General features: G+C 44.9%; 1 protein-coding gene across 2 annotated transcripts; it reads left to right on the plus strand.

Annotated features, from left to right (window-relative positions):
• Positions 1-13,972: 13,972 nt before the first annotated feature.
• On the plus strand, positions 13,973-18,741 carry KLF4 (Kruppel like factor 4). Of its 2 annotated transcripts, XM_045562524.1 has the most exons (5): positions 13,973-14,532; positions 14,648-14,768; positions 15,427-16,429; positions 16,529-16,693; positions 17,672-18,741. In XM_045562524.1, exons 1-5 carry the CDS (start codon positions 14,528-14,530, stop codon positions 17,845-17,847), a joined length of 1,470 nt encoding a protein of 489 aa, XP_045418480.1. In that variant the 5' UTR covers positions 13,973-14,527; the 3' UTR covers positions 17,848-18,741. The 2 variants fall into 2 exon arrangements, with proteins under 2 accessions (XP_045418480.1, XP_045418479.1); XM_045562523.1 differs by having other exon boundaries at positions 15,427-16,693.
• Positions 18,742-27,556: the final 8,815 nt, after the last annotated feature.

The following is a 27,556-nucleotide window of genomic DNA, read 5'->3' on the forward strand; positions in this document are numbered from 1 at the left end:
AGTCATGAAGAGAACAGGACTTTCCTCTACCCAATACTCTCTTTGTGCACCCCAACTAGGCCAGCTCTCCCTGTGATAAGCTTTGCTACACTGTGCATCCTCCCTCATAGCAGTGATTGCAGTTTGTTTTTATTTGGGGGATTATTTGATTAATATGTTTCTCCTGGCAATAGACTGTGAACTTCCTGTGAGCAGGGATCACATCTATCTTTGTTCACCACTGGTGTTCCCAATGCCCAGGCAGACATAGCCGGTACTCCCAAATATCAGCTGTATCAATGACGGAATGAATTTTCCTCCCTAGACACACACACACACACACACACACACACACACACACACACACACGCACACACGAGTTGGTCTTCCAGCTCTTATATTGTTGTATAGATCACTGAGGGGGCAGATGGTTGATGCAGAGACCAGTGTAAACTCTCCTGTTTGTTTTCCAGGCAGATTACAGTGGAAACACGACTCCGGCCAACTAGAAGGGGAGAAACTCAAAATGGTAAACGAAGCACTCCCATTTGCAGAGCTCTCTGAAGGGTTGACAAACAATGCAGAGCCAAAATAAATTTGTAAAAAGTATACCCCAGCAAAGGAGCATTGACCGTGTCCTTTCAAGAATTTTCCCAGCCATTAAGAAGAAAACCTTTAAGGATTGAAACATTAAGAGGACTGAGGAAACCAGGGAATATATTATATATACTCACAGCTTCTTAGAACTGGGAGAACACAGAAAGAAAGAAGAAGAAAGAATCAGGGTTGTACTAAAATGAAGGCAAAGGCACTTTAAGAACTGCTTTTGTCTAGGCAAAGAACAGATTTTTTTAAAGGATCAAAGCTACTTTATGAGCTGGATTTTCAGCAGAGTTGCAAGGAGAGTTAAAAAGATGGAATGGGCTGGGCGTGGTGGCTCTCCTCTGTTATCTTAGCACTTTGGGAGGCTGAGGCGGGAGGATCATTTGAGCCCCAGGAGTTCCAGGCTGCAATGAGCTGTGATCAAGCCACTACACTTTAGCCTGGGTGGCAGAGAGAGACCCTGTCTCAAAAAAACAAAACAAATAAAAATCAAACAAACAAAAAACTCCCAAAAGATAGAACCTCTCAGCCTTGAGAGCCAGCAAGTCCACTATTTTTTTCATTTCTTATGGGAGAATATCTAGGCTGAGGTCTTCCATTCAAAGTTAAGAACTGATCTGACCGTCCAGATGAATCCTGACACTTTTGCATCACAAAGGACTTGCTTCTCTCCCTCCTTCAATTTACAGATGAAGAGCCCCTGGCATGCAGACAGAGCAGATGACTGACCTCAGCTCAAGAGCCCAGAGTAGAGCCCAGGCCTTCCAACTCCGCAGCCAAACCCTATCCTTGCCCAGTCTGCTCTTAGCTAGACCGGACCAAACATCAGGTCTCTGCCTCCCCCAGCCAGCATGCCAAGCAAAGCCGAATGGCTGCAAGCTTTGCTTTCAGATCAGCTGTTTTCACTCCGCATACACTGTACTCTCATTTGTGGTCTATTATCTCTTAGTGGATTTTCTATCCCCGCAGGCATTCCTGAGGCATCTGCAAATAGTACCTACTTGGAAAACAAGCAGTGAGTCTCTTGGTACTATCTTTTCTTAAATATTAACTGGTTTCCAAGGAACCTAAACCGATCATGTCACAGTGGTCTTGAATACCAAAATAAGAGTAATTTGGCTGGTCCCCCAAGCTCCTTGAGGGCAGGAACCACGTCTTATTCATCTGTGGGACCCCAGTGCCCGGGCTAGCATCTGGCTCACAGTAGGAGAGCAAAGTGAGAGGCTGTTCGAAAATCACACAGAATTTGAAATTGAAGCCAGAGAAAACTGGGATAGAATCCTTGGACAGAAGCTTATAAAGTTACATAAACTCTATGGGCCTCAATAGTCTTGCCTATAAAATAATACAAGTACTGATCGATCACCTTATAGAATTGCTCTGGGGACAGAACAAGATCTCAATGCGTATGGACCACCAGGCAAAGGAAATGCTCCGTCATTTGTAGTCCTTATAATGACCACGTCCTCTGTCAATGTTGATGCAATGAAAGGATAAAGTCACCTTTGAATCGGTTCTTTTCTAGGAGACAAGCGAGAAATAAAGAAAAAGGAACAAGTGTGATCGTCTGGCCCAAGTGGTCAGTGTTTCCTTTGCTATTTGTTGTCAGTGCTTAGAGGCTCGTTTTAAAGCTGGCCCTGTCTCATCCCCACTTCTGCTTCACATCCCAGTGAAGTCATAGCGCTGGGCTCGCTCTGTCTGTGTATTGACACAGAGAGCCTGTGAGTCACAAATTCAACAGGATGACTTTGCTGCAGTGTGATTGACTGGAAAATGTTCCCTCATCTGAATTTTTTTTTTCAAGCAAATGGGCATGCTTATTTTTGCAGCATAAAGTGCAGGCTCTTTATTTATTTGAGGACAGTCTCTTGACATTAGAGTAGGCCAAAGGAGGGCTCACGACATTCCCATTTTGCCTTATGAAGTGACATATATTACCCCCCTCCCTCTCCTTCTCCCTTCCTGCTGACTATTATATCTAAAGCAAACAGTCCCAACACAATAGTTAGATTGCACTTGAATTTGGTGTTTACTTGACATTTACACACTGGCCATGCTGGACAGCTCACTCATTCCAGAACAGGGGCTCCGCCAGCAGGGATTGTGTTCTGCTTGTGCTCAGCCCTGAGCAATACGAGATCCTGAGACAGCAAGGCAGCGTCTTGAGAAGGTGCTTATGCTGACTCTTATGTCTGAATTACTCTTAATCTGAATTAGCCTAGGTTAGGGGAGGGGGGAGTATCAGAATGTCTTCAGTCTTATTAGGAAATCTCTCTCTTACCCTCTCAGGGCAGCCTGGTCATACTGATACCACTCTCCCACCCCTTAAATCCAACTTGCACACTGCTAAGTGCTAAATGTCCTCAGGACTGGCTGTAGATTACTAATTTGATCAGCTTCATCTCTAGTTTTTCCATTTCTTCCTCTATCACGGAATTAATAATACCTACTTTACAGGATGACATATGCAAAGGACATAGGACAGTTTCAGGCTTTCTAAAGGTGCTCTGAAAATGTTGGTTCTCATCCCCTTCCTGAGGTCCATGTTTCTCGGTTTAGAAAGGGGCTCATAGGATTGCAGGTTCAGGGGTTCCTGCATCAGTGCTGTTTGATGCAAGGAAGCAGACCTGGACTTGGCTGGGAGTCAGGACACGTGTTTTCTCATCCCGGCTCTGCCAGTGTGTGGCATTGGCAAGTTACCTCTGCTCCTGGGCCTCTGTCCTTATGTGCAAAGTGGGGACCTCCCATTATATTCTAACACTGTATAATTTCGATGTCTTCAGAATTTGGAGGGAGTCTACACTCACTGCCATAAAAGTTTGATTAGCCCAAAAGCTGATATATGTAGATGCCAATATTTGAAATAAGTAGTAAAAAAACAAAAACAAGATTATAATATAGGGAAACCAACACCTTGATACCATGCTGATGAGACATAAGTTTTTTGAGAAACAATTTTAAATGGTTGAAATTTATTGTAAATCAGATTCTGTAGCTGGGCGTGGTGGCTCATGTCTGTAATCCCAGTAACTTGGGAGGCTGAGGCCGGAGGATCACTTGAGCCCAGGAGTTCAAGACTAGCCTGTGAAATATAGGAAGACCTAGTCTATAAAAAATTTTTTTAAACTAAAATTTTTGTAAATTGAGCCAAAGGAAATAAGTGAATATGTCTAAGGGTACACATGGCAATTTTATAATAATGAAAAATTGGAAACAATCTAAATGTCCATCAAAAGTGAATTGGCTAAATACCAAAATTAGGAAACACTGTGTTGTATTTAAAAATGTAAAGCATATCTATGTATTAACATGAATAGATATGTGATATACTTGCTGTGAAAGCAAATTTACAAAGCTGTGTGCAAATGATAATCTATGTTTTAAAAATAAATTTTATCTGAGAAAGAGCAAGACTTGCTTTCTACAAAAGATACAGAAATTAACCAATTGAAGTGGCATGCACCTGGGACTTGTAGTCCCAGCTACTCAGGAGGCTGAGGCAGGAAGTTTGCTTGAGCCCAGGAGTCTGATGTTGCTGTGAGCTATGATGACGCCACTGCACTCTAGCCTGGGTGACAGAGCAAGACTCTGTCTCAAAAAATCAAATAAAATTTAATTTAATATTTTCATATATGCATAAAAACTGAAAATGTATATACCAAATTTAATCACATTCATATCTGGAGAGGTATGATGTGGGGTTTTTTAAGCTTAAATACACATTTAAAATAATAAATATACTGCTTCATCATTCTATGGGAATAAACAAATAAATAAATAAATAAATAAAAATAAAATAAAATAATAAATAAAATAAAATACACATTTATTGATTTATTTTTGAAAAATTAAGCATGCATTAATTTTTGAAATCAGAAAAAGATTTACCTTTAAAAAATAAGATAACAAAATAAGAGGAGGAAGGGATTTTTGATTAAGCATGGCTTTACAAACAAATGTGCTTTCTCATGTTCCCTTTTGAAACCCCATTAAAATAACAGTAAAGGAATCGAAAAGGCAAAACCCACCAGGACGAAGTGGGAGCTATGTATGAAGCAGACAGACAAATGACCCCAGACCTGGATCTGAGTCAGTAGGAAAAAGCAGACTGGTTTCCAGGTGTAGGACCCCTGAAAGGCTCGGGAAGTAGTGACACCTGGCAACTCAGAAAGTGGGGTGTATTGAGGATGAAATTAGAGTATTGACTGAAAAGGGGCTAGAAAATCCATCCATCTATCCACCCACACAGCAGTTTGGCCCCAAGATTCCTCTCCAGCTCCTGCCCCTGAGTGACTGCTGTCCCCCAGCCTGGACATCGGGTTCGAGGTTTACTCTCTGGAGAACTGGATCCACGGATTCTGGACTCAGGGAAGCCAGGCACAGTTGAGGACAAGGGCAAATGGGGACAAAAGGACAGGCTGCTTACAGAGCAGTGAAACCACAGGCCCCCTTCCTTCCCTGTATGGGCTCCAAGGACCAGCTACTTCCCCTACTTAGCTGTGCAACCCTGGGCTACATATTTAACTACTCTACACTGCAGTTTTTTTGAAACCGTAAACTGGAGTTCATTTATTTAAAATTGCCTATTACAGCCCGGCGCGGTGGCTCATGCCTATAATCCTAGCACTCTGGGAGGCCGAGGTGGGAGGATTGCTTGAGGTCAGGAGTTTGAGACCAGCCTGAGCAAGAGCAAGACCCCCGTCTCTACTAAAATATAGAAAGAAATGATTTGGACAGCTAAAAATGTATATAGAAAAAATTAGCCAGGCATGGTGGCGTATGCCTGTAGTCCTAGCTACTAGGGAGGCTGAGGCAGAAGGATTGCTTGAGTCCAGGAGTTTGAGGTTGCTGTGAGCTGGGCTGATGCCACGGCACTCTAGCCCAGGCAACAGAGTGAGACTCTGTCTTAAAAAAATTAAAAAAATAAAATAAATAAATAAATAAAATTACCTATTACGTGCCAGAAAACTGCATTACATTCTGGAATAAGAGTAACATGTACAACTATATCAATTTTAAAAAATACAAAAAAGAGAAGAGTAAGTTAGGCAGGTCTCTGTCCCCTTGAGGCCTGTATTCTAGCGCATCAATGGCAGAGCCAACCTCAGAGTGGTGGTGTGCGGACAAATGACTTAATGAATATAGGATGCTTAGTGCAGTATCTGGCACAGCGTTTGATAGTGGTGATGTTAATTATTCATTTGAAGGTTCCTGCTTCCTCCCATTCCTGAAGGGAGAACACAGCAGATCTTTCCAGTATCCTTCTAGGAAAGACAAGGTTAGAACTTTCCTAACCATTGTCACGAGCATAAGTACTTCATTGGTGAACTTGACTTTGATATTCCCCTCTGTCCAACCTAACTCTTGACTGGCTCATGGAGGGTCAAGGTCAAGGTCTTTCTGGATTTGACGCAGCCAAAAAAAAGAAAGCCTTTGCAAGTCATGGTGTAAACCCAGGAAGTCAGATTCCCAAATTAATTTAACGGGCCTAGGCTGGGCGCGGTGGCTCACGCCTGTAATCCTACCACTCTGGGAGGCTGAGGCGGGTGGATCGCTCAAGGTCAGGAGTTCAAGACCAGCCTGAGCAAGAGCGAGACCCTGTCTCTACTAAAAATGGAAACAAATTATCTGGCCAACTAAAATATATATAGAAAAAAAAAAATTAGCCGGGCATGGTGGCGCATGCCTGTAGTCCCAGCTACCTGGGAGGCTGAGGCAGTAGGATCGCTTAAGCCCAGGAGTTTGAGGTTGCTGTGAGCTAGGCTGACACCACGGCACTCACTCTAGCCAGGGCAACAAAGTGACACTCTGTCTCAAAAAAAAAAATAAAAATTTAACGGGCCTACTTGAACAGTGTTTGTGAGATTTTAGGTGTGCCTGCTCCTTGACTGTTACACATGTAGTGATGCTGGAATATTTAGGAACAAGAAAATACTGTGACAAAGCATTTCTGTCTTCAAACCAAATACTGCATCATCTCCCAATGTTGAGACGCAGAACCAATTTCAAGTTATCGAAGGGGGATTGACTATGTCAGATTTCATTGGTAGAGGGGAGAAACTAACGTTAATGGTACCTTTTCTATCCAATATCTCACTTAATGCTCACAATAGCCTTTTGAGGCAGGTACATTCATAGACCCATTTTACAGAAAAGGAAGGTAGAGTACAACTAGATGATATAGCTTGTCCAAGGTCACCTGGCTAGTAAGACGCCATAGGGGACCTCGAGTCCTTGTGTGGTACAGTCTAGCTATCCCCCTCTAGAGTCTGGGCACTACTTTTATTTCCTGCCATCCCTTCACTTCCCACAATCCAGAGAACTCTGTCAAGTGCCTTCCTTAATGGACTTATAGCAAGAATACTCAAAGAATTAAACTCAGACAATGACACTCTCATCTGCACTCACATAGAACAAAGATACTATCTTATCTTTAAAGAAGCCCAAATGAGTTTCTTTTTTAATGGAAAATTGAGTTTGCTGAATGAAACATCAGAACATTTGAAACTCAACACTTCCGTCTGAGAGCTTTGTTGGGTAAATGTGGCAACCAGAAAAATTCATCAATAACCGACAACACAGAGTTCACTCTTTGAATAGATTCACCTTTTTGAATATCTATTATAATGTTGGGAATTCCTCTAAGATTAGGTAACTATTCCAGGGGCTTCCTCCTCCAGAAAGCTTCTGGTCATTCCTGGATATAAGAGGATCTTGTGTTTAGATACAAGTTTGAAACAAGGCATCAAACAGTAAATTCAGGTGCTGCTGGAAAATTCGTTTGGCGTTTTTTTGTTTTCTTGTTTTTTACATTGGCATTAGCTGTTCCCCCAGCCCGCTCCCACTAGCCAAGACATTAAAATTGATTAACAAATGCAATGTTTGTGGAAAAAGAGTCAACCACAGGGTAATCAAGCGCATTGTTAATTTTTTTTTAAATCATTTCCCTGGCTCAAAATACATAATGTCAAATTGGCAAAAATAACCTACCTTCTTGTCTGGCCCACAAACTGAGAAGAAAATTAAACACAGAGTTATTTGTTTCTTATTTACATTTCTCAGGGTGTGAAGCATTCATTTTCATACTATCAACATTCCTACACTTTCCATAACCCAAACATTTTACCTTCAGTCCAATCTAAACCAGGGGACTGTTTTCCTCAGAAGGATGACATTGTGTTAGTCTAAGAATCTGAGGCTCTGAGGCTTTTTATTTTTTATTTTATTTTTATTTATTTATTTTTATTTTTTTGAGACAGAGTCTCACTCTGTTGCCTGGGCTAGAGTGAGTGCCATGGCATCAGCCTAGCTCACAGCAACCTCAAACTCCTGGGCTTAAGCGATCCTACTGCCTCAGCCTCCCGAGTAGCTGGGACTACAGGCATGCGCCACTATGCCCGGCTAATTTTTTCTATATATGTTTTAGTTGGCCAGATAATTTCTTTCTATTTTTAGTAGAGACGGGGGTCTCGCTCTTGCTCAGGCTGGTCTCAAACTCCTGACCTTGAGAGATCCACCTGCCTCGGCCTCCCAGAGTGCTAGGATTACAGGCGTGAGCCACCGTGCCTGGCCTGAGGCTTTTAAATAAAGGAAGTAGAAAGTAGAATCTTGGAAAATCTCTTCTTCCCTGGGGAGGGGGGAAATATACAAAACTTGGTGGGCCAACTCAAGAAGAAAATTCCAGCAACAGGTTTTCTCTGCCAACTTGCCTTCTTTGTTAGTTCATTTAAATACTTTTAATTTTTTTCATTTAAATTTAAATACATTTAAATTTTAAATTTAAATACTTTGAAATGTGCTAGTTCATTTACTTTTTAATGTGTTTCAAATGCATATAGTATTGAAGTCACGCTAGATTAAGATGGTAAATGCTAGCCCTTAATTTCTTTTGTTAAGAGAAATATTACTGTATGTACCTCACTCTTGAAAGATATGACTCTCTACTTCAATAGACATTTAAAAATAAGCAACCTAAAGAGTTTTTTGTATCTCCTTAATATCTCGGAACCAGCTGAGAACACTGGAAAGCAAATTTAACATATTGCTGTCAGAATATTGCAAAGGTCTTGAAGGCAACTCCATTAATTTTAGATTTTCTTCTTAAATAGCTTAAAGGATGTATTGGGCCTAAGTTTGGGGGGCTAAGAATGTAAATGAAATGATCAAACCTAAGTGTTCACGAAAAAGATTTTAATTAAATTTCTGAGAGTTTCATTTTTAAATGTCTGTGATTCATTTTCTGCTCTAAAAACTTCAGTATCCAAGGCTTGAGTTTTGAAAGGCAATAAATTTGGCTACAGAAAAGAGTGGCCTCTTTCTCCATTTGGTTTTGGTTTTAGTTTTGGTTATTTTTGTTTGTGTTTTTAAACTTTGTTTTATTACAATGCCTTGGCCAGTGCTGTTCTCTCACTTCATCCAACTGTTTTGAGAGGACAGACTTTATTTTTTGAAAGATTTCATTTTCTGTCTCTTTCATAGAACTTTTCAAAGAAAGAGACGAAGTGGTGGAGGAAGAGAAGGCATGGAAAATGAAGTACCAAGTCAGTGAACTCTCCACTAGAGAGAAATGTTACTGCTGAGTCAAGGACAGGGTCCCCCGGCTCCTCACCCCACCCAATGAGTAGTTTTGCCAAGTTCATTTTGCTCACTTCATTCATTCTATTAATATAGCGGTCGGTCACTGGGCATTTGTCCTGCAGATCATGGAAGTCCACTGGATAAATGTCATAGCAGAGCCACCTCACGGCTTTGTTAGCGACTCAGAAAAAAGAGGACTAACGTAAAAGGGGACTTAAAAACCAAGGGACAATTAAGAGGGACTTTGGAGTCTGGGTTCCATGAGGGCCCTGAGGGGAGAAAGGACATTTCAGACAGGAAAAACAGCTGATGAAATACATATCATGTATTCAGGGACTTGAGGGAACATCTAGTTAAGAGTTTAGAGAGGGTGAGGTCAGTCTCAAGAGATGGTTCTGGAAAGTTTGCCTAGGGCCAGAGCAGGAAGAGTTTGGTCCATCAGGGAAAACAGTTTGGTCTCGCTCCCCTAGGCAAAGGGCAGCTACTGAAAGATTGGCTGGTGTGGGGGTGAGCAGAAGGAGAACTGTGGTGCAAGTTTGTGAGCCAAATGGACTTGATCTAGCAGGGAAATTCCAGTGGGGCCTCAGGGAGAGGGAGGACGACAGTTTGGAAGCTGTGCCACAATCAAAAGCTATAAGGGAGGAGGGATTGAACCAAAGCAGCATGGGAGCAGGAAAGAGATGGTGGAGATAGTTAACAATGGAAATGGATGAACTCTGGATGCCTGGATGCTTGGGTCAAAGAAAATGAGGAGTTGCAGAAAATCTAGATTTTTAGCTTAGGAAGCTGGAGAAGAGTGAGGAATTATGATAAGAGTCTGGAGGGACTGAGGTTCTTGATAAGAAAGGGTATTAATGAGCACATAGTTGAGAGTTGAAAGACCAACTCCCTTCTAATGGGCTTTTTGAAAAGGAATAGTACATCATTCATTCATTCAACAAACCTGTATAGAGCATTATCATGTGCTAGGCAAGTACTATACTAGGACCTGGGGATATAGCAGTAAACAAAACAATAGCCCTGCCCTCATCAAGTTTATAGTGCCCTGGAGAACACTAGTGATATTAATAGCTATCCTGTATTGAGTGTCAAGTCCTGTGCTAAATACTTTACTTAGATGATCTAATTTGCTACTCATCACTCTAAGAAATGGGCACTATTAATGTCCCCATTTTACAGAAGAGGAAACAGGCAAAGTCAAGTCAGTAACTTGCCCAGCTAGAAAGCAGCGGAGCCAGATTAGGGAAGCTAGTGCCAAAGCTGACTTTCCTGACCTCTACACAAGATTGAGGTTAAAAAGAAGCTGGCGTTCACAGAAGATGGGAGTGGAAGCTAAGAAAAGCTTTGCCCCCTCCTTATGAAAGTTGCAAGCCCCTCTCACAGTTATTCATTAGTAGGGATTTCATTGTAAAGCAATATGGGTATTTAAAATAATCTCTTGGCCGGCTGCTGTGGCTCACACCTGTAATCCTAGCACTCTGGGAGGCCAAGGCGGGTGGATTGCTTGAGCTCAGGAGTTCGAGACCAGCCTGAGCAAGAGTGAGACCCCGTCTCTACTAAAAACATACAAAGAAATTATATGGACAACTAAAAATATATATATAAAAAATTAGCTGGGCATGGTGGCACATGCCTATAGTCCCAGCTACTTGGGAGGCTGAGGCAGGAGGATCGCTAGAGCCCAGGAGTTTGAGGTTGCTGTGAGCTAGGCTGACGCCATGGCACTCTAGCCTGGGCAACAGAGTGAGACTCTGTCTCAAATAAAAAAAAAGAAAGAAAGAAAAAAAAATCATCTCTTCTTTTCACCTTCTTAAAGAGCATCTTTTTCTGAGTCCTGCGGCAGTTACGTACAGACACCCAGGCCAGGGTGTAGTCACGCTCTCCGAGGTGCCCTGTGGGTCCAGACCCCAAGCCCAGTTATGGGTGCAGTCTTTCACTTGAAACACGGATACAGCCTCTTCAATCATCACACCCCTGCGTGGATCCACATGAATCCCCTAGTGCCAATGGTGTGCGTCACATCTTCTGCCGACTAATGCAGTTTGTGCTGAAAAAAAAATTATTTTATAACTCCAAGGACATTAATAATTAACTTCCATTCCACAAAACTTGTAATATCAGTTCGCTGAAATAAAGTCACCAGTAAGTGTTTAATTCTCCTTTAAAGGGTGTCTTCTATTATTATTTTAGAGTGCAATTTAGTCATCAAAGGTTTACTCAGCCTCATGTTTATAAATTACATAGGGCAGGGATTTAACTCTTCTGGCCCTACCTGTTCTGAAGAGAGGGAGGGTCATAACCCTGTTGTCACACCGGGCACCTGCCTTGAAAGGAGATGATTTGTGAACTTGAAGTTCCTTGCCTCTTAGACATCTGTCGAACATAGAGATTTCCCTTTATGATGCAATCAGAGGAATAACCAGATAGCTGCCTGCCATGAAGAGGCACTGGCTTTTACCCTTGAGAAGGCTGTTTGGAAACACAAGTTCACTTTTTTTTTTTTCAGAATCTTGTCTTGATTATATGACATAATAATAGTGTCTTTCCAATTCCTCTGTGCAATACTGCTTTCTCAGTGTGGTGGTTCCAGTTAGTCTTTTTGAGGGGGAAGGGCTACTGCCTTAGATAACTAAAATCTAAGCAGAAATAATCTGGTAAACTGGCTACGAAGTTGGAAATTCCAAGTCCCAACCTACATGTTTACATCCCGAGGAGACAGGCTGCCAGTCCAGGGCTCATCCAAGTTCATCAGGGTTTAGGGACTCTGGTCTTAATGAAAAAGTGGCTAACTTTTCCATACAACCCTCAAATCCCAGCATCCCAGAAGTTTTTGCCAACAGTTGAAAGGGGTGGGGGGAGGAAGCAGCAGGTGTCTTCCTTTCTTAGTTCCTCCGTTTGAAAAGGGCAGTATTTTCAAAGAATTAAACTGCTTGGTCCCATGGGGGTGGGGTTGACCCCCTGGAGGCCTGCGGAGGTTTCCTTTTCCCTGCCAAAGGATGGCCCTCCCCTCAGCTGCCGGCCCTGGCAGCCCTTGGCAGAGCCGAGCTAGAGGATGGAAGTCATATACTCAGAGGCGCCCAGCTCTCTGCACCTTAGAGGGATTCCAAGCGATGGCAGAGAGAGCCGAGTCGATTCATTCCGGGCGACATGCATTCCAAGAAAGCTCCTGTGGTGGGCGAGGAGTGGAAAAATCATGGATAACGAATATTCTTAGGAAACCTAATAGGTACCAGAATCGCAGGATTCAAACAGGTGACAACGGCAAAAAGTACGAGGCAACTACAACTCAATAAGGAATGAGGGCACACTCTGCCCGGGGCTGGAACTTCGACCCCCTTTCCCAGGCCCCCTCTTCCCTTTTCTTCCCTAGGCTGACTCGGGCCGGGTAAGGCAGCGTTTGCGGGAGAGGGGGCTCCGCGGAGAGCGCGGGCGGAGCCCGGCGCGGCGCGCCCCAATCCAAAGTAAACACCTCGCAAGCCTACGTTCAGCAAGTGATACTGAACACCACACTCACGTTAAAAAAAAAAAAAAAAAAGCACTGTTTGCATAGAAGACGAGGGCGAAAACATTTCCCGGCTGGAAAATTACCGATCACAAACTAAGGGGGGAGGAGGGGGGCAGCGTTGTAAGACTGAAACCCTGATCGCCTTTCCCTTTCTCTCCCTGGTGGGCAAGGCTGGCTGCCGCGGCCCCGGCTGCGCTTTCCGGGAGCTGGGATGCCCCCGCAGCGCTGCGCTTCCTGGCACCTGGCCACTTCCCGGCTAAATCCCTTTCGGTGGGCTTGACCCACCCGGAGCCGGAGCCGAAGAAGGCGAGCTGTCCTTTGACCTTTACTCGCCATTTCACCTCTTTATGACTCAGTTTTCTCATCCATAAAGTGGAAAAGAGAGTGCGTGGTTTGTAACGTGCTTTGAGATTATCTAGTTGAAAGGTGTCTCCGCGCCTCACAGTCCCTCTTCTCTCCCCCACCGCTCCGATCTTTAGCCCTTTCACTCCTTTAAATATCAAAATCATAACTCGGATCCCCATCCCGGCCTCTGTCCGCCTGCTGCAGGCGCGAAACAATCCTCCAGCCTTCTCCGGAGGTTCCCAGTGCCGCCACCCAGGGCTGGGCACCCACCTCCTCCCCACCCCCATCCCCGCCCCGACCCCCACCCCCACCCCGGGCCGCTGGCCCCGAGAGGAACGGTGCGCGGCCAGGCCCGGCGCCCGCACAGGCGCTGCGGGGCGGGAGCCGGGCTCCTGCGTGCGTAGGGGAGGGAGGGAGAGCGGGCTGAGTCACGCGGATAATCGCGCTGTCCTCTAGGGCTCAGACAGCGCGGCCAGCGCACACGGGAGCAGGGGCGGGGGCGGGTTACCGTCCCCCTGCTCCCCCACCGGCCTTCTCCGCCCCGGGCTTCGAACCCAGAGAACCGGCAATGGCGGCGCGGACAGCCCGGGTCGCGCTGCGGCCGAACCTGCGCCCCATTCCCAGCGCCCGCGCTGGGGCGGACACCGCCGCCGTCACCACCGCCGCCGGCGTCAGCGCGGCTCCAGCTCGCCAGCTGCCGGGCTGGCGTCACGGCCCGGCCCCTCCCGTGCCCCGCCCCCACGTGCGCCGAGTTTGTTTATTTAGCTGCCATGGCAACGCGCGGGGGGCCGCGGGAGGGCGGGGAGAAGAAAGGGAGGGGCGGGGCCTGGCGGCGGGCCCCGGCGCGCAGCGGGGAGAAGGCGGGGGGACGGCGGTAGCCCAAAGTTATAAGTAAGGAGCGCGCGGCGGCCGCCGGCAGTTCCCCGGCCCGAGAGAGCGAGCGCGGCTGCGGGCGCGCGGGGAGCAGAGGCGGTGGCGGGCGGCGGCGGCACCGGGAGCCGCCGAGTGCCCCTCCCCGCCCCTCCGGCCCCCCACCCACCTACCCGCCCGTGGCCCGCGCCCATGGCCGCGCGCGACCCAAGCAGCCCCCCGGACTCCGCGCCCCGCGCCGCCGCCCAGCCCGCAGCTCAGCGCCACCGCAGCCGGTCTCACCTGGCGGCGCCGCCCGCCCACCGCCCCGGCCACAGCCCCTGCGCCCGCGGCGACGGCGACAGCGACAGCGGTGGGGGACGCTGCTGAGTCGAAGAGAGCGCAGCCTGGCCACCGGACCTACTTACTCGCCTTGCTGATTTGTCTATTTTTATAAAAGTTTACAACTTTTCTAAGAACTTTTGTATACAAAGGAACTTTTTTAAAAAGACGTCTCCAATTTATATTTAATCCAAAGAAGAAGGATCTCGGGCAGTTTGGAGTTTTTGGTTTTGGCTTCGTTTCTAAGTCTTTATTTTGTTCGTTGATTTTGGGGTTCGGGTACCCCCGCTGCTTCGGCTCCCGAGGACCTTCTGGGCCCCCACATTAATGAGGTAGGTGAGACGCGGGTGCTGGGGTAGAGAGGGGTGAGGACCGGAGGGACGCACTGGAGCGGCGGCCGAAAGTGGTCCCTGACTCCTGCCTCTGTGCGCCCCGCCCGGTCCGCAGGCAGCCACCTGGCGAGTCTGACATGGCTGTCAGCGACGCGCTGCTCCCGTCTTTCTCCACGTTCGCGTCCGGCCCGGCGGGAAGGGAGAAGACACTGCGTCCGGCAGGTGCCCCGAATAACGTGAGTGTCGCCCTGGGCCGCCGGGAACACCCGGTGGGCTTTTGTGGGTGGGGTGGGGGCGGGCGGAATCCCGAGGTCACCAAGAGCCACTGGGCGAGGGTAAGGAGTGGTCACGGCGCGGACTCCGCAGCCTTCCCCCCGGGATGGCTTCCGTGCCCTTAGCTCGGCTGTACATGCCTGTGGTCCCGGCATTGCGGAGCCGCCGGGGGCGCACACCGGGTCCTCACGTGTCCCCGAGCAAGCAGTCGGCAGGGCGGGTGCGCGCGCGCAGGCCACCGGGCGGGAGGTGGCTGCGTCCCCAGACACTGGGCTGGAGTGAGCTTAGCGCGTGGGCGGCCCCGTGGCGAGTTGGTGTCCCAATTCCGGGGGCGTCCCCGGGATCTGGCGGGGGAGGGACCGGGGCTGGCTAGACGCGGCTCTAGCTCACGCAGTTGGGCACACGCTACGTAGCACCCTCAATATAGACGCATCACCTCTTCTGGGACCCGGGTGTGGGCCGAGATTGCAGCACTGGCGCCCGAAGTTCCCGGGCGCTTCCTGCCTCCTCAGTCCCCATGTCTGGGCGGTGCAGGCGCGTGTGGCCCGCCAGCATGTCAGTACCGTCGGGTGGCAACAGGGGACCACCACTGACGGTCTCTCTTCTGTCTTGTCCCCGCAGCGCTGGCGGGAGGAGCTCTCCCACATGAAGCGACTTCCCCCTGTGCTTCCCGGCCGCCCCTACGACCTGGCGGCGGCGACCGTGGCCACAGACCTGGAGAGCGGTGGAGCCGGCGCGGCTTGCGGTGGTAGCAATCCGGCGCTCCTACCCCGGAGGGAGACGGAGGTGTTCAACGATAACGATCTCCTGGACCTGGACTTTATCCTTTCCAATTCACTGTCCCATCAGGAGTCAGTGGCTGCCACCGTGTCCTCATCGGCGTCAGTCTCATCCTCGTCCTCCCCCTCGAGCAGCGGCCCTGCCAGCGCGCCCTCCACCTGCAGCTTCAGCTATCCGATCCGAGCCGGGGGTGACCCGGGCGTGGCGCCGGGCGGCACGGGCGGAGGCCTCCTTTATGGCCGGGAGTCTGCGCCCCCTCCCACGGCTCCCTTCAACCTGGCGGATATCAACGACGTGAGCCCCTCGGGCGGCTTCGTGGCCGAGCTCCTGCGGCCGGAGTTGGACCCCGTGTACATTCCGCCGCAGCAGCCGCAGCCGCCAGGGGGCGGGCTGATGGGCAAATTTGTGCTGAAGTCGGCGATGAGCGCCCCTGGCAGCTCCGAGTATGGCAGCCCGTCGGTCATCAGTGTTAGCAAAGGCAGCCCCGACGGCAGCCACCCGGTGGTGGTAGCACCCTACAGCGGCGGGCCGCCGCGCATGTGCCCCAAGATCAAGCAGGAGGCAGTCCCCTCGTGCACCGTCAGCCGGCCCCTAGAGGCCCACTTAGGCGCTGGACCCCCTCTCAGCAACGGCCACCGGCCGACTGCACACGACTTCCCCCTGGGGCGGCAGCTCCCCAGCAGGACTACCCCGACCCTGGGTCCCGAGGAACTGCTGAGCAGCAGGGACTGTCACCCTGCCCTGCCGCTTCCCCCGGGCTTCCACCCCCACCCCGGGCACAGCTATCCATCCTTCCTGACCGACCAGATGCCCCCGCAGGTCCCGCCGCCGCTCCATTACCAAGGTCAGTCCCGGGGATTCTTAGCTCGGGCTGGGGAGCTCTGCGTGTGCCAGCCCTCCAGGGCTCACGGGATGTTGCTGACCTCACCTTCTTCACCTCTAGAGCTCATGCCACCCGGTTCCTGCATGCCGGAGGAGCCCAAGCCAAAGAGGGGAAGAAGATCATGGCCCCGGAAAAGAACCGCCACCCACACTTGTGATTACGCGGGCTGCGGCAAAACCTACACAAAGAGTTCTCATCTTAAGGCACACCTGCGAACCCACACAGGTAGGGGAACGCGAGCCGCAGAAAGGCGGGGTTGGCGACCAGTCCCATAGGCTGGCTGTGGACACTCTGCAGTGCCTCCTGGGGTTGCCAGCCCGTCCTATCTCATCTCCTGGATCACAGGAGAGGCCAGGAAACAGGCGCCTACTCTTCTGCCCAGGAGCCTTTTGCTTGATGGATGGTATCTGTGCTTGAATGTGCAGTTTTGTGAGGCTTTTAAAAGGCAGGAGATTCCCAGTGGTATGTGGGCCTCTCCTAGCGTGAGCGAAATATTGCCCTTGTAATCAAGAAATTATACTCTGCAGTGCAAAAAGATGATGGCTTTTTTTTAAAATCCGTTTTTAAATTTCTAGACTATTTTCATTGATTGTATCCATCTTAGGTTCACCCTTCATCCTCCCTATTTTTAGCTGTGGTCTTAATAATTAGGTTTATTTAAATTCAAGGAATACAATGGTTACAACTGCTGGGGAGATTCTGGTTCAAGATTGTCACTGCAGAGTTTTGCATGTCAATGTAAATAGGTACATAAGGTCATATAAGTGTAGTGTTTATTAAGGTAAAGAAGAAAAATAGCTGCCTGTGGCTTTTTAGACCCAATTGTGGTGGAATAGGGTGTCATTGCTGGGTTTGGGCAGGGAGAGACTACTCATCACAGTTTCCAAATTCATTTCCACCGCCATTTCATGTCTTGGCTCAAAAGAAACAGCCCTATAGAAGGTGGGTTAGGTGGTGTTTGTGTGTTTTCCTGGCTTAATTAATGTTCCCCTAAAAAGAGTAACTACTTAGGACATGTATTATTCCTATTTATGGTCTGAAATTCAATATGGCCCTTCAGTGGTATAGACATTCCTGGATTCTTTCAGAATGATGGAGTCCCTGCAAAGTTAGTTTAATATCTGGCCTCCAGTTTCTAAAAGGGCCGATGCTTTGTTATAGCAATGGCTTTTACACCTTTTTTTATTTCTTTTCCCTTTACAGGTGAGAAACCCTACCACTGTGACTGGGATGGCTGTGGGTGGAAATTTGCCCGCTCGGATGAACTGACCAGGCACTACCGCAAACACACCGGGCACCGCCCCTTCCAGTGCCAGAAGTGCGACCGGGCATTTTCTAGGTCGGACCACCTCGCCTTACACATGAAGAGGCACTTTTAAGTCTCAAACAGTGAATATGACCCACACTGCCAAAAGAGAATTCAGTATTTTTTACCTTTCACACTGTCTTCCCGTTGAGGGGAGGAGCCCAGCTGGACGCACTACAATCACGGTCAAGTTCCCAACTGAGTCCACTTGTGAATGAATAATCAGGAGCAATGAGGAATCCAAAAGTCAAAAATCAAAGAACAGATGGGGTCTGTGACTGGATCTTCTATCATTCCAATTCTAAATCCAACTTGAATATTCCTGGACTTACAAAACGCCGAGGGGGTGACTGGAAGTTGTGGATATCAGGGTATAAATTAGATCCGTGAGTTGGGGGAGGGAAGACCAGAATTCCCTTCAATTGTGTTTCGATGCAATATAAGCATAAAGATCACCTTGTATTCTCTTGCCTTCTAAAAGCCATTATTATGATGTTAGAAGAAAAGGAAGAAATTCAGGTACTGAAAATGTGTTTTAATAGCCTAAATGATGGTGCTTGGTGAGTCTTGGTTCTAAAGGTACCAAAAGAGGAAGCCAAAGTTCTCAAACTGCTGCATACTTTGACAAGGAAAATCTATTTTTGTCTTCCGATCTACATTTATGACCTAAGTCAGGTAAATACGCCTGGTTTACTTTAACGTTTCTATGCAGACAGTCTGTTATGCACTGTGGTTTCAGATGTGCAATAATTTGTACAATGGTTTATTCCCAAGTATGCCTTTAGCAGAACAAATGTTTTTTTCTATATAGTTCCTTGCCTTAATAAATATGTAATATAAATTTAAGCAAACTTCTATTTTGTATATTTGTAAACTACAAAGTAAAATGAACATTTTGTGGAGTTTGTATTTTGCATACTCAAGGTGAGAATTAAGTTTTAAATAAACCTATAATATTTTATCTGAATAATGATTTCATTGTTTTGTTTTACTCCTGGAAAAGTATGAACTGAACACATTTTAGTTTAAAAACACTGAGGTATATAAGGGCACGTGAGAAGCAAACGAAAAACCAACTTTATATCAACAGGTTAAAAGACTTTTTTTTTTTAAGCTACTTAGTTTTACAACAAATACTATCAATGTTGTACTGAGAGCTCTGAGTATTGGAAATTTAAAAATTATAAAATTAAACACCTGGTCTGGGTTTGCCCTTTCTAAGTGTTCATAAAACTACACAAAAGCAGTTTCCTTACCTGAAAATGATTTTCCAGGTAGAAACAGCTTGATCATTCTTCAAATTATTCAGTTTAATATGAAAATACTCATAAAATAAATACATATATGTTTCACATTTTAAAAAATCTTTATGGTTTGTCTTTAAAAGTAATGAAAATATATTTTCTCTGGGGAGGCCTGGCCTTGCACTCTTCACATAATTTGAGTAACAAAAGAACCTTCCCACAGCAGACAACCCTAAGAACACAGTTCCACAGTGCCCTCCTGAGGATTAAAGGATTCATGTATGCTTCGTCTGTTACAGATATATTACTTCAACTAGTTATAGCTCTAAAGAGGTCACAACCAAAGTTTTTAGCAGATTGTTTTAGAACTTCATCAGTTGCTCTGATTGAAGATGGGCAAACAGATGGAAACAAAGTAAGATTTAAAATTATCCCAATTCACAAAACTAAGTGTAAAAATGTTGCTTTTGTAAGTTTGTAGCCTTTCTGTTTCTGAAGTTATTAAAGCTTAAAACTGCATTATGATAATCTCAAATGTCTTGAGGTGGGTGCCTAAAGTTCATTTGTGGCTGTCACAAGATGGAAAAAGCATTTGTGACACTTTTTGACACTTTATATATTTGTCATGGTGAAGTGGGTGACTAATACTTAACATCAAGGGGAAAGAGGCTGACTGGCATTTTCTTTAGAATGCTTATAAACTATACGTTAGCTAGTGTCCAGAGGTGTGTTAGCACCATGGCTGCATTTTATAAATGGAATAAAAAATAGAAACTCAAAAGAGGCTCATGGTGGATCAACACAAGGTATTTTCTTTGGCTTTTCAGAGTCCAATAAGACTGGAAAACATGGCATGTGTCTTTGCTTAAAAGAAAACAGGTGCTTCAATAGGATGGAATTTTATGTGGCCAAGAACATATTCAAAGCATATTTAATGACATGGAAAAATGCTCATGGTATGTTAAGTGGAAAAAGTAGGATATAAAACTATAAACAGTATGATTTCAATTGTGTACATTTACGTGTGTGTGCGCATTGAAGGAGAGAGGGGAACAATAGGAAATTAAGAGAAAAAAACTGGAAGGAACCGCCGAAATTTTAATACTGGTTTTCTCAGTTTTGAGTTTTCTTTTTGGTAGTTTCCATATATTCTAAAACAACTATAAGTTTGGAGAAACTTTTTTCTAAGAATAAAGGTAAAAATATTTAGACTTTATTTTTAAAACAGCAATTTTAAAGTTGTTTGAACAAAAAGTCTACATTCTAACACATTTTTCTTTAAATTGTATTTAAATTTCGGTAGATTTTCTTTATATTGTGGTTGTTTGCTCTTCTAATCCAGCTCGTTTATACAGAATCTTCTGGCACATAATTGGTGTACGAAAATGGTTTATTGTATGATGGTTGTTATCTTCATATGTGCTAAGTGCCTATTATCTCAAATAGAAGAAACATGCATGAACTATCAAGACATTTTAAACCTTATTCAAATTTTTCTGATATCATAGGTTAATATTACTCTACATTAACTTTTTCTAACCTGAGAAAGAAAGCTGCAATATCTAAAATGAACGAGGAAGATTACCCAGAAATGTAACAGGACAAAACACTATTCAACATACACAAATAGCTAAACTATTTACTCTGGTACCTACCAGTTCTGGGCTCCTCGGTGTACTGTCATTATGGCATTACAGAGCCATTTATACTGTATAATAAAGAGTACCTAATAATTGAGATGCCTGCTTATTATGTTTTCCTTATGACACTTAATTTTATATGTCCTAGATTTTAACTTATGTGCCTGCATGCACAAAGGATTAACACTAGCGTTTCCTACACATCAACAGGCTTTCAGTCGACCTCTTTTCCAGCAAAATGTTTTTTTCTGGCAAACTATTCTTTCAACCTGAAAATGTGTTTGACTCTTGCAACCCCATTTTGGTTTGTGAAAACAAAACAGGTGCCTTCACTATCTCAAGTAGGATGGTCAGGGTGAATAATTCTTTTCCTTTCAAAAATTGTTCCAATTGATACAGAAACATGAAATGTTATACCATACTTTGAGATAAATAATTTTTATATATAATACCTTTACATTAAGGAAGCCCAGGTGAGGCAGTCTTTACACTACAGAAGTAAGTCCACTGGGAAAATATTAAAACCTAAGAGGCTGAAGCCACAAATGAATTTCAGCCTCTTAGGCACCCACCTCAAGACATTTGAGATTATCATAGTGCAGTTTTAAGCTTTAATAACTTCAGAAACAGAAAGGCTACAATACTATAAAGTAGTGGTGGTACCTTTTATACTTTGGTATATGGGAGTATCTAATTTTAGCAGCCTGTGTCAGCCACCTGTTCTATTATCTGTCCTGGCTTCTGAAGCTCCATTCACAACATACATGCGTAGATGGATTTGTATTCCAGATGCCCTCCCACGCCCTCACCCTTCTCTCTGTCTCTCAGACAGACAGACACCACCCAATCCTACACAAACCCTTTATTTTATGTATTATTTTTATCATTTTATTTATTATTTTATTATGCATTACATTTTGTGTATTTGTTTTACTTCTTTGTATTTTCTTAGCACCTTCTACAGGCTATTGTATAATGACACTTTTTATAGTGCTAAACTGAAGCTATGTCTGCCTCCTAAAGGTTGTTTATGAAACTGTCATTCATTGTTCACGAGCAGAGTCATTCAATAATATTTCATATAAAACCACCAAGACCTACATAATGAATGCTGTGGAATATCACAGAATGTTCTACTTGCGAAAAAGAAAAAAAAAAAAAAACTATTGTTACCATCAGAATGATGCTACATGGAAATAAAGATTTCTTTTTGTACGTTAAGTGAAACTAAAATGAAAGTTGGAAATGAACACCCTTTGGAAGTCTTTACCTAAAACAAAAGAGTGAACCTTGAGTAAATTTCTCACCATCTCCTGAAAAAATAATAAATTCTTAAATCCTTAGAAGTTCTGGTGCTTTAATGCCCTGGTCATAGTCAAAGCAGAAGGAAACCAACTGCTAAAATGTTACCATAAACACAGAAAATCAAGCTGGCATCAAGGCTACCATAGCCAGTTGGCTTCGCTGGGGAGGGAGGAGCACACGGCGTAGGAACATCGGTCAAATTGTGTCGTCTCTGGAATCATGTACATCTGGAGTCCATCTTTTTAATTGTTTTCCACGTTGCCCTTGATATAATGTCATTTTTTCAACTTGCTTCGGTCTTCTCAACACCCAAGATGAGTCAGCATGTTGCAACTGTTCCGCCCAAATGTCCTTCTCCACTTGTTCTTAAAGGAAAAGGAGGAAATAAATAGAAACTCAATAGCAGCAAAAAGTTAAGTTTACACTTACAGAATCTTTTTGACAGCTCATCTGAGGATACCTAACAGAACATTTTCGTTGATGCAGTGCAGTAATTGTGATGACACAGAGTGTTAGGACCACCAGAGGGTAGCTCGGCCTTATGTTTCTTTTCATGTCTATGTTACATGTTATCATCTAAACAGAGCAGGAAACAAGAGAGGTAGATTTTTAGGGAGAGATAGGCAGATGATTAATAGATAGATAGATAGAATAGAGCCCCTGGTGGAGGTTTGACAATTGTCTAGTTAAATTAATCAGGGCAAACAGTCAAACCTATTGTCAATCTATTGTACCTGAGACCAAGAGTTCAAGTGTGGTTATAATTTCTGTCTCACCTATAATACACGAATCTGTACAAACTGGCAGTGAATCAACATATTACTAAACAGTGGCCACGCCAGGTGCAGCGGCTCATGTCTGTAATCCCAGCAATTTGGGTGGCTAAGGTGAGAGGATCACTTGAGGCCAGGAGTTCAAGACCAGCCTAAGAAAGAGTGAGACCCCTGTCTCTACAAACAATAGAAAAATTAGTGGGGCATGGTGATGGATGCCTGTAGTCCCAGCTACTTGGGAGGCTGAGGCAGGAGGATCACTGGAGCCCAGGTGTTTGAGGTTGCGGTGAGCTGTGCTGATCCCACTGCACTCTGAGCCTGGGCAACAGAGCAAGACTCTGTCTTAAATAAATAAGTAAGTAAGTAAATAAATAAATAGTGGCCAAATCTCCATGATATAAAACCAATGCACTCAGGTGCTATACCTGCATTTCCACTTAAAAGCTAAAATGGGTAAATAACTTTACAGAGAAATTGAAGAGCCCTTGGATACACGTGCTGAAAGTCCAGAAGATAAGTAAATCAATTCAAACCATGAAAACAAAGCAGAGGGTTTTTTCCTTCCTTTTTTTTCTTTCTTTTTCTCCTTCCTGCCTTCCTTCTTTCCTTCTTTCCTTCCTTTCTTTCTCTCTTTTTTTTTTTTTTCAGGCAGGGTCTTGGTCTCTGGCTCAAGCTAGAGTGCAGTGGCGTGATCATAGCTCACTGTAACCTCCAACTTCTGAGCTCAAGTGATCCTCCCACCTCAGCCTCCCAAGTAGCTAGGACTACAGGTGCAGGCCACCAAGCCCAGCTAATTTCTTCTTATTTCATTTTTTGTGGAGATAAGGGTCTCGCTATGTCACCCAGGCTGAAAGCAGAGTTTCTTAGACACAACAAATGGAAGATATTTTCTCAGTAGAGAAAAGCATGTCTCTTGCCTGACCTGTGTCACTTTTTGCTGGTGTATAATAATCCTTTACTTATGCACAGTTCTGTGAGGTTTATAAAGTATTTATACCATCCATTACCTCAACTGATCCTTACTTACAACAAGAGGTAGGGGTGCAATTTCCCTCTTCTGTCCCTAGTATACAGATGAAGAAACTGAGGTTCTCTCTTCAGGTTAACATTTTATTTTCCTTTCTCATTCTTGCTGACGTACTCAGAGCACTTCTAATGCTTTTGTTTTCAGTCTACCAGCAGGTAGGGCTACAGGCATAATGGATACATCCAATTCAGGATTTACCAACATTCAGGTTCTTCCAGTAAACCTGTTTAGGAGTCAAAAGTCTCAGACTTTCTGTCTCCCAATCAATGTGCCATTTCCTTTGTCAGAGTAGACAGATGAGGAAGCTTGAGTTGCCTACAGATGTTTCTGAGCTGGTCACTGTGCCATGGACACAATCCACACTTTCAGTTCTGAGGTGGAAGAAAACACTCTTGTTGTTTCTGGCCTCACCTCTGGCCCAGCACGCAGCTCTCCTGGTCAAACAGAGCCAGTCAAGCCTCTCCTCTATTTCTTTATTCTCATGGTCCCCAGTACCTCGTGGATACAGATTTAACAGGGACACTCCCCAGCTGTGGCCCCCAGCTACTAGTCCAGTGGCCTCTCCAGTCACTCCTTAGGTAAACCAGCCATGCTGAAAGGCTCTCGGCCCCCCAGTGCACCTTGCCCATTTCAGCCTTTGAGCCTTTCCCTGCAAATGATGGCCTCTGCTGCTTCTGGAAAGACCCATACTCCCCTAACAAAAGCCTATATATCCCTCAAGCTCTTAAAAAGACTCCTCCATTCTACTCCCTTCAGGTCTTTCATTAAACACTTATCCTCATACATTGCAAGGCTTTATGGGTCTGGCTCCCCCAACAGACATGGGCTTCTGGAAAGCAGTGGAAGCTTTCTTTATTTGCCTTTGCATACCCATAGTTGCTGAATTTAATTGAATAAAATTAGTCATTTATTGAATATTTAGCCAAACACCTGGCATCTCCTTTTAGAGGACTCTTCCTTGCCAGTTGATTCTCCGCATTGATTTTGGAAAGAGTCTCATTCAAATGGGCGCTTGTTATACGTTGGAGGACTCAGATGGGTGTCAGATGACCCACAGGAAGCAATTAGGAGACTACTGGGTATGTCCTACAGGAAGCCAAAATTTGGGGAAAGGGGACATTTTATACTTTTCTTTGGATGACCCATTGTGCCTCCTTTCAAGGGAAAAGGTATGTGTGCTATGAACATATGACAAACAATGAAGGCTAAAAAAAAAAAATCATACTTTAAAAGCTTAAAGTAGGCACTTTCCACTCTAGGCTACTGAGCAGGCCAGTCTGTCCAAACAGGAAGGTTCAGCTATCAGTGGTTGTGAAACCCACCCACCTGGTTTGCTATTCTTCAAGCTTGAGACCCTCCTTGTTTGCTTGGATGATGGTAGTTTTCTGACTTCTGAATATGTCAAATAAACTGACTCTAGGAAACAGTGCATGACTCTAGGAAACTGACAAATGCTACCACCACTGAGGCACTGTTACTGCCTCCCTGAGTAATGGGTAACATATTGCAAGCAGAACTAAAGCCTTAAAATTACATAGGATGTTTGAGCAGGAAAGCATCTTCAAGACCATTTAACTGACTGGGCATGGTGGCTCATGCCTATAATCCTAGCACTCTGTGAGGCCTAGGCGGGAGGCTTGCTTGAGGTCAGGAGTTCGAGACCAGACTGAACAAGAGCCTGTCTCTACTAAAAACAGAAAAAAAATTAGCCAGGCAACCAAAAATAGAAAAAATTAGTCAGGCGTGGTGGCAAGTTCCTGTAGTCCCAGCTACTAGGAGGCTGAGGCAGGAGGATTGCTTTAGCCCAGGAGTTTGAGGTTGCTGTGAGCTGTGATGATGCCAAGGCACTCTAGCCCAGGCAACAGAGTGAGACTGTGTCACAAAAAAAAAAAAAAAAAAAAGACCATTTAACTCAAGGAGAAAACTGAGACCCAGATAAAGGACATGACTTGCCCTAGGTCACATCAAGTTGGAATCTGAGCACCAACCAGTGCCTAGACCTGACTTAACAGCCAACAGCCAACAGCTGATGGCTCCATCCTGACAACTGAAGAGAAACACAAAGGGGAAGAAATATTATTAAAAATGTCATGCAAAAAAGATGGTTTTAAAGGGAAAGTTCTAAATTCAATGTAATGTTTTGCTCTGATGTCCAAAAAAAAGTATTTCACTGTGATCTATTGTCCTATAGTACTCTGTTACCAACCAGGTATAAGACAGGTACTATGCACTCACTACCCTGTTCCCTCTAGAGCAGCGGTCCCCAACCTTTTTGGCACCAGGGACCGGTTTCATGGAAGACAATTTTTTCCACCCGCAGGGGAGGCAGAATTCAGGTGGTGATGCCAGTGTTGGGGAGTTGCTGTAAATACAGATGAAGCTTCACTCTCTTGCCCACTCTGGAGAAAACATAGGAATGACCCACTCCCTAGAAGTGTTAATAATATCATTCTGGCTTTGTTTTGCTTTCTGTTTCCGTGCAATTCCATTCACACATATATAATCTATTCAAGGGTCTACCTTATCATCCACTGTGCAAAGGGCAGGAGAACAAAAGATGAATAAGAATATGTAAATATGCCTGGCTACAGACATTGTTGCCTCCTACAGTTGCTCTGCAAAGGGTACAAAGTGTCAAGTTAAATGAAAATCAGCATCCTAGCCCCAGGAAAAGTTGTTATCTCTCTTGGAAAAGTGACCCGATGGTTCTTTGAGAGACTCAGCCATATTAACTGCAACCACATATACCATTTTTCCCCCTACAATTTTCCTGATTGTATATTATTTTAGATACATCCAATTTGTTTATCAGGTACATGTCAGGGCATGTTAAAAGGCGTTTTTCAGGTTCGGCATGAAGGTTTGGCCTTATTTAACAAAATATCAGGAAATTTTGTTGGAATTAATGATTCGATCTGAGCTTAATCTTCAAACCAAGCCACCTTAGGTTTCTGTGGTTTGGAGCATAGCTAGAGCACAGGAACAGCTGATTTTGCTTTAAGAACAATTAACTTTATAGCTAGGGAGCATCTGACTTCATAGGGTTTTCGTGGTGCCAAACCCTGTAGAAACAGAGGAGACTTTGCCTAGGGGATTCTTTGCATTAAAGACTTTGTTAGACAAAGCCACTCTGGCAGGGGAGTTGGATTTGCAATTTGTGCCTTTGTGAAAGGATTAGACAATCCCTATTGTGTAATGTTTGGATCTCAATTTGCATTTGGAAACACAGGACCCCTTCGAGGTTTAGCTCTCCTTTATTTTCATTTTCTTGTCCTGATACACAATTGATACTGTATGTTAAAAAACTGATAAAATTGCTTGGCTGAATGTATGTACTGATTAAGGAAGTGTGATAGGTTGGTTTTCTCTGTGAATGGTGGAGTCTACTAAGGCTCCAGCAATACCAAGCCAGTAATCTCTCTGCCAATGGACAAATAACTCATAGGTAGAGGTCTGCACGTTTCATTGATTTGCTTAATTAGAATGCATGGCACTTTGTTAAAGAAAGAGCACTAGAGAGATATGGTTAGACAGTGGATTTGCAGAAGGGACTGGAAGAAAAATATCCTCTGATTGCCTCAGGCCATAGTTGAACACTCCTGTCCAATGACTTTCTTTATAAATAAAAATTCGAGAAAAATTATTTTAGGCTTACGATAACAATATTCTCAGCTGTACATGGTGTTTAACTACCTGTCCTTTGGTAAACAATTATTTAACTAACATTTGCTTTGATAATGTTCCCAGATTGACAACATAAAACCTGGAATAGAAACTGCGTGAGGAGGGACAA

The sequence above is a fragment of the Lemur catta genome, chromosome 10, assembly GCF_020740605.2.
Source record: "Lemur catta isolate mLemCat1 chromosome 10, mLemCat1.pri, whole genome shotgun sequence".
Taxonomy (NCBI): Eukaryota; Metazoa; Chordata; class Mammalia; order Primates; family Lemuridae; genus Lemur; species Lemur catta.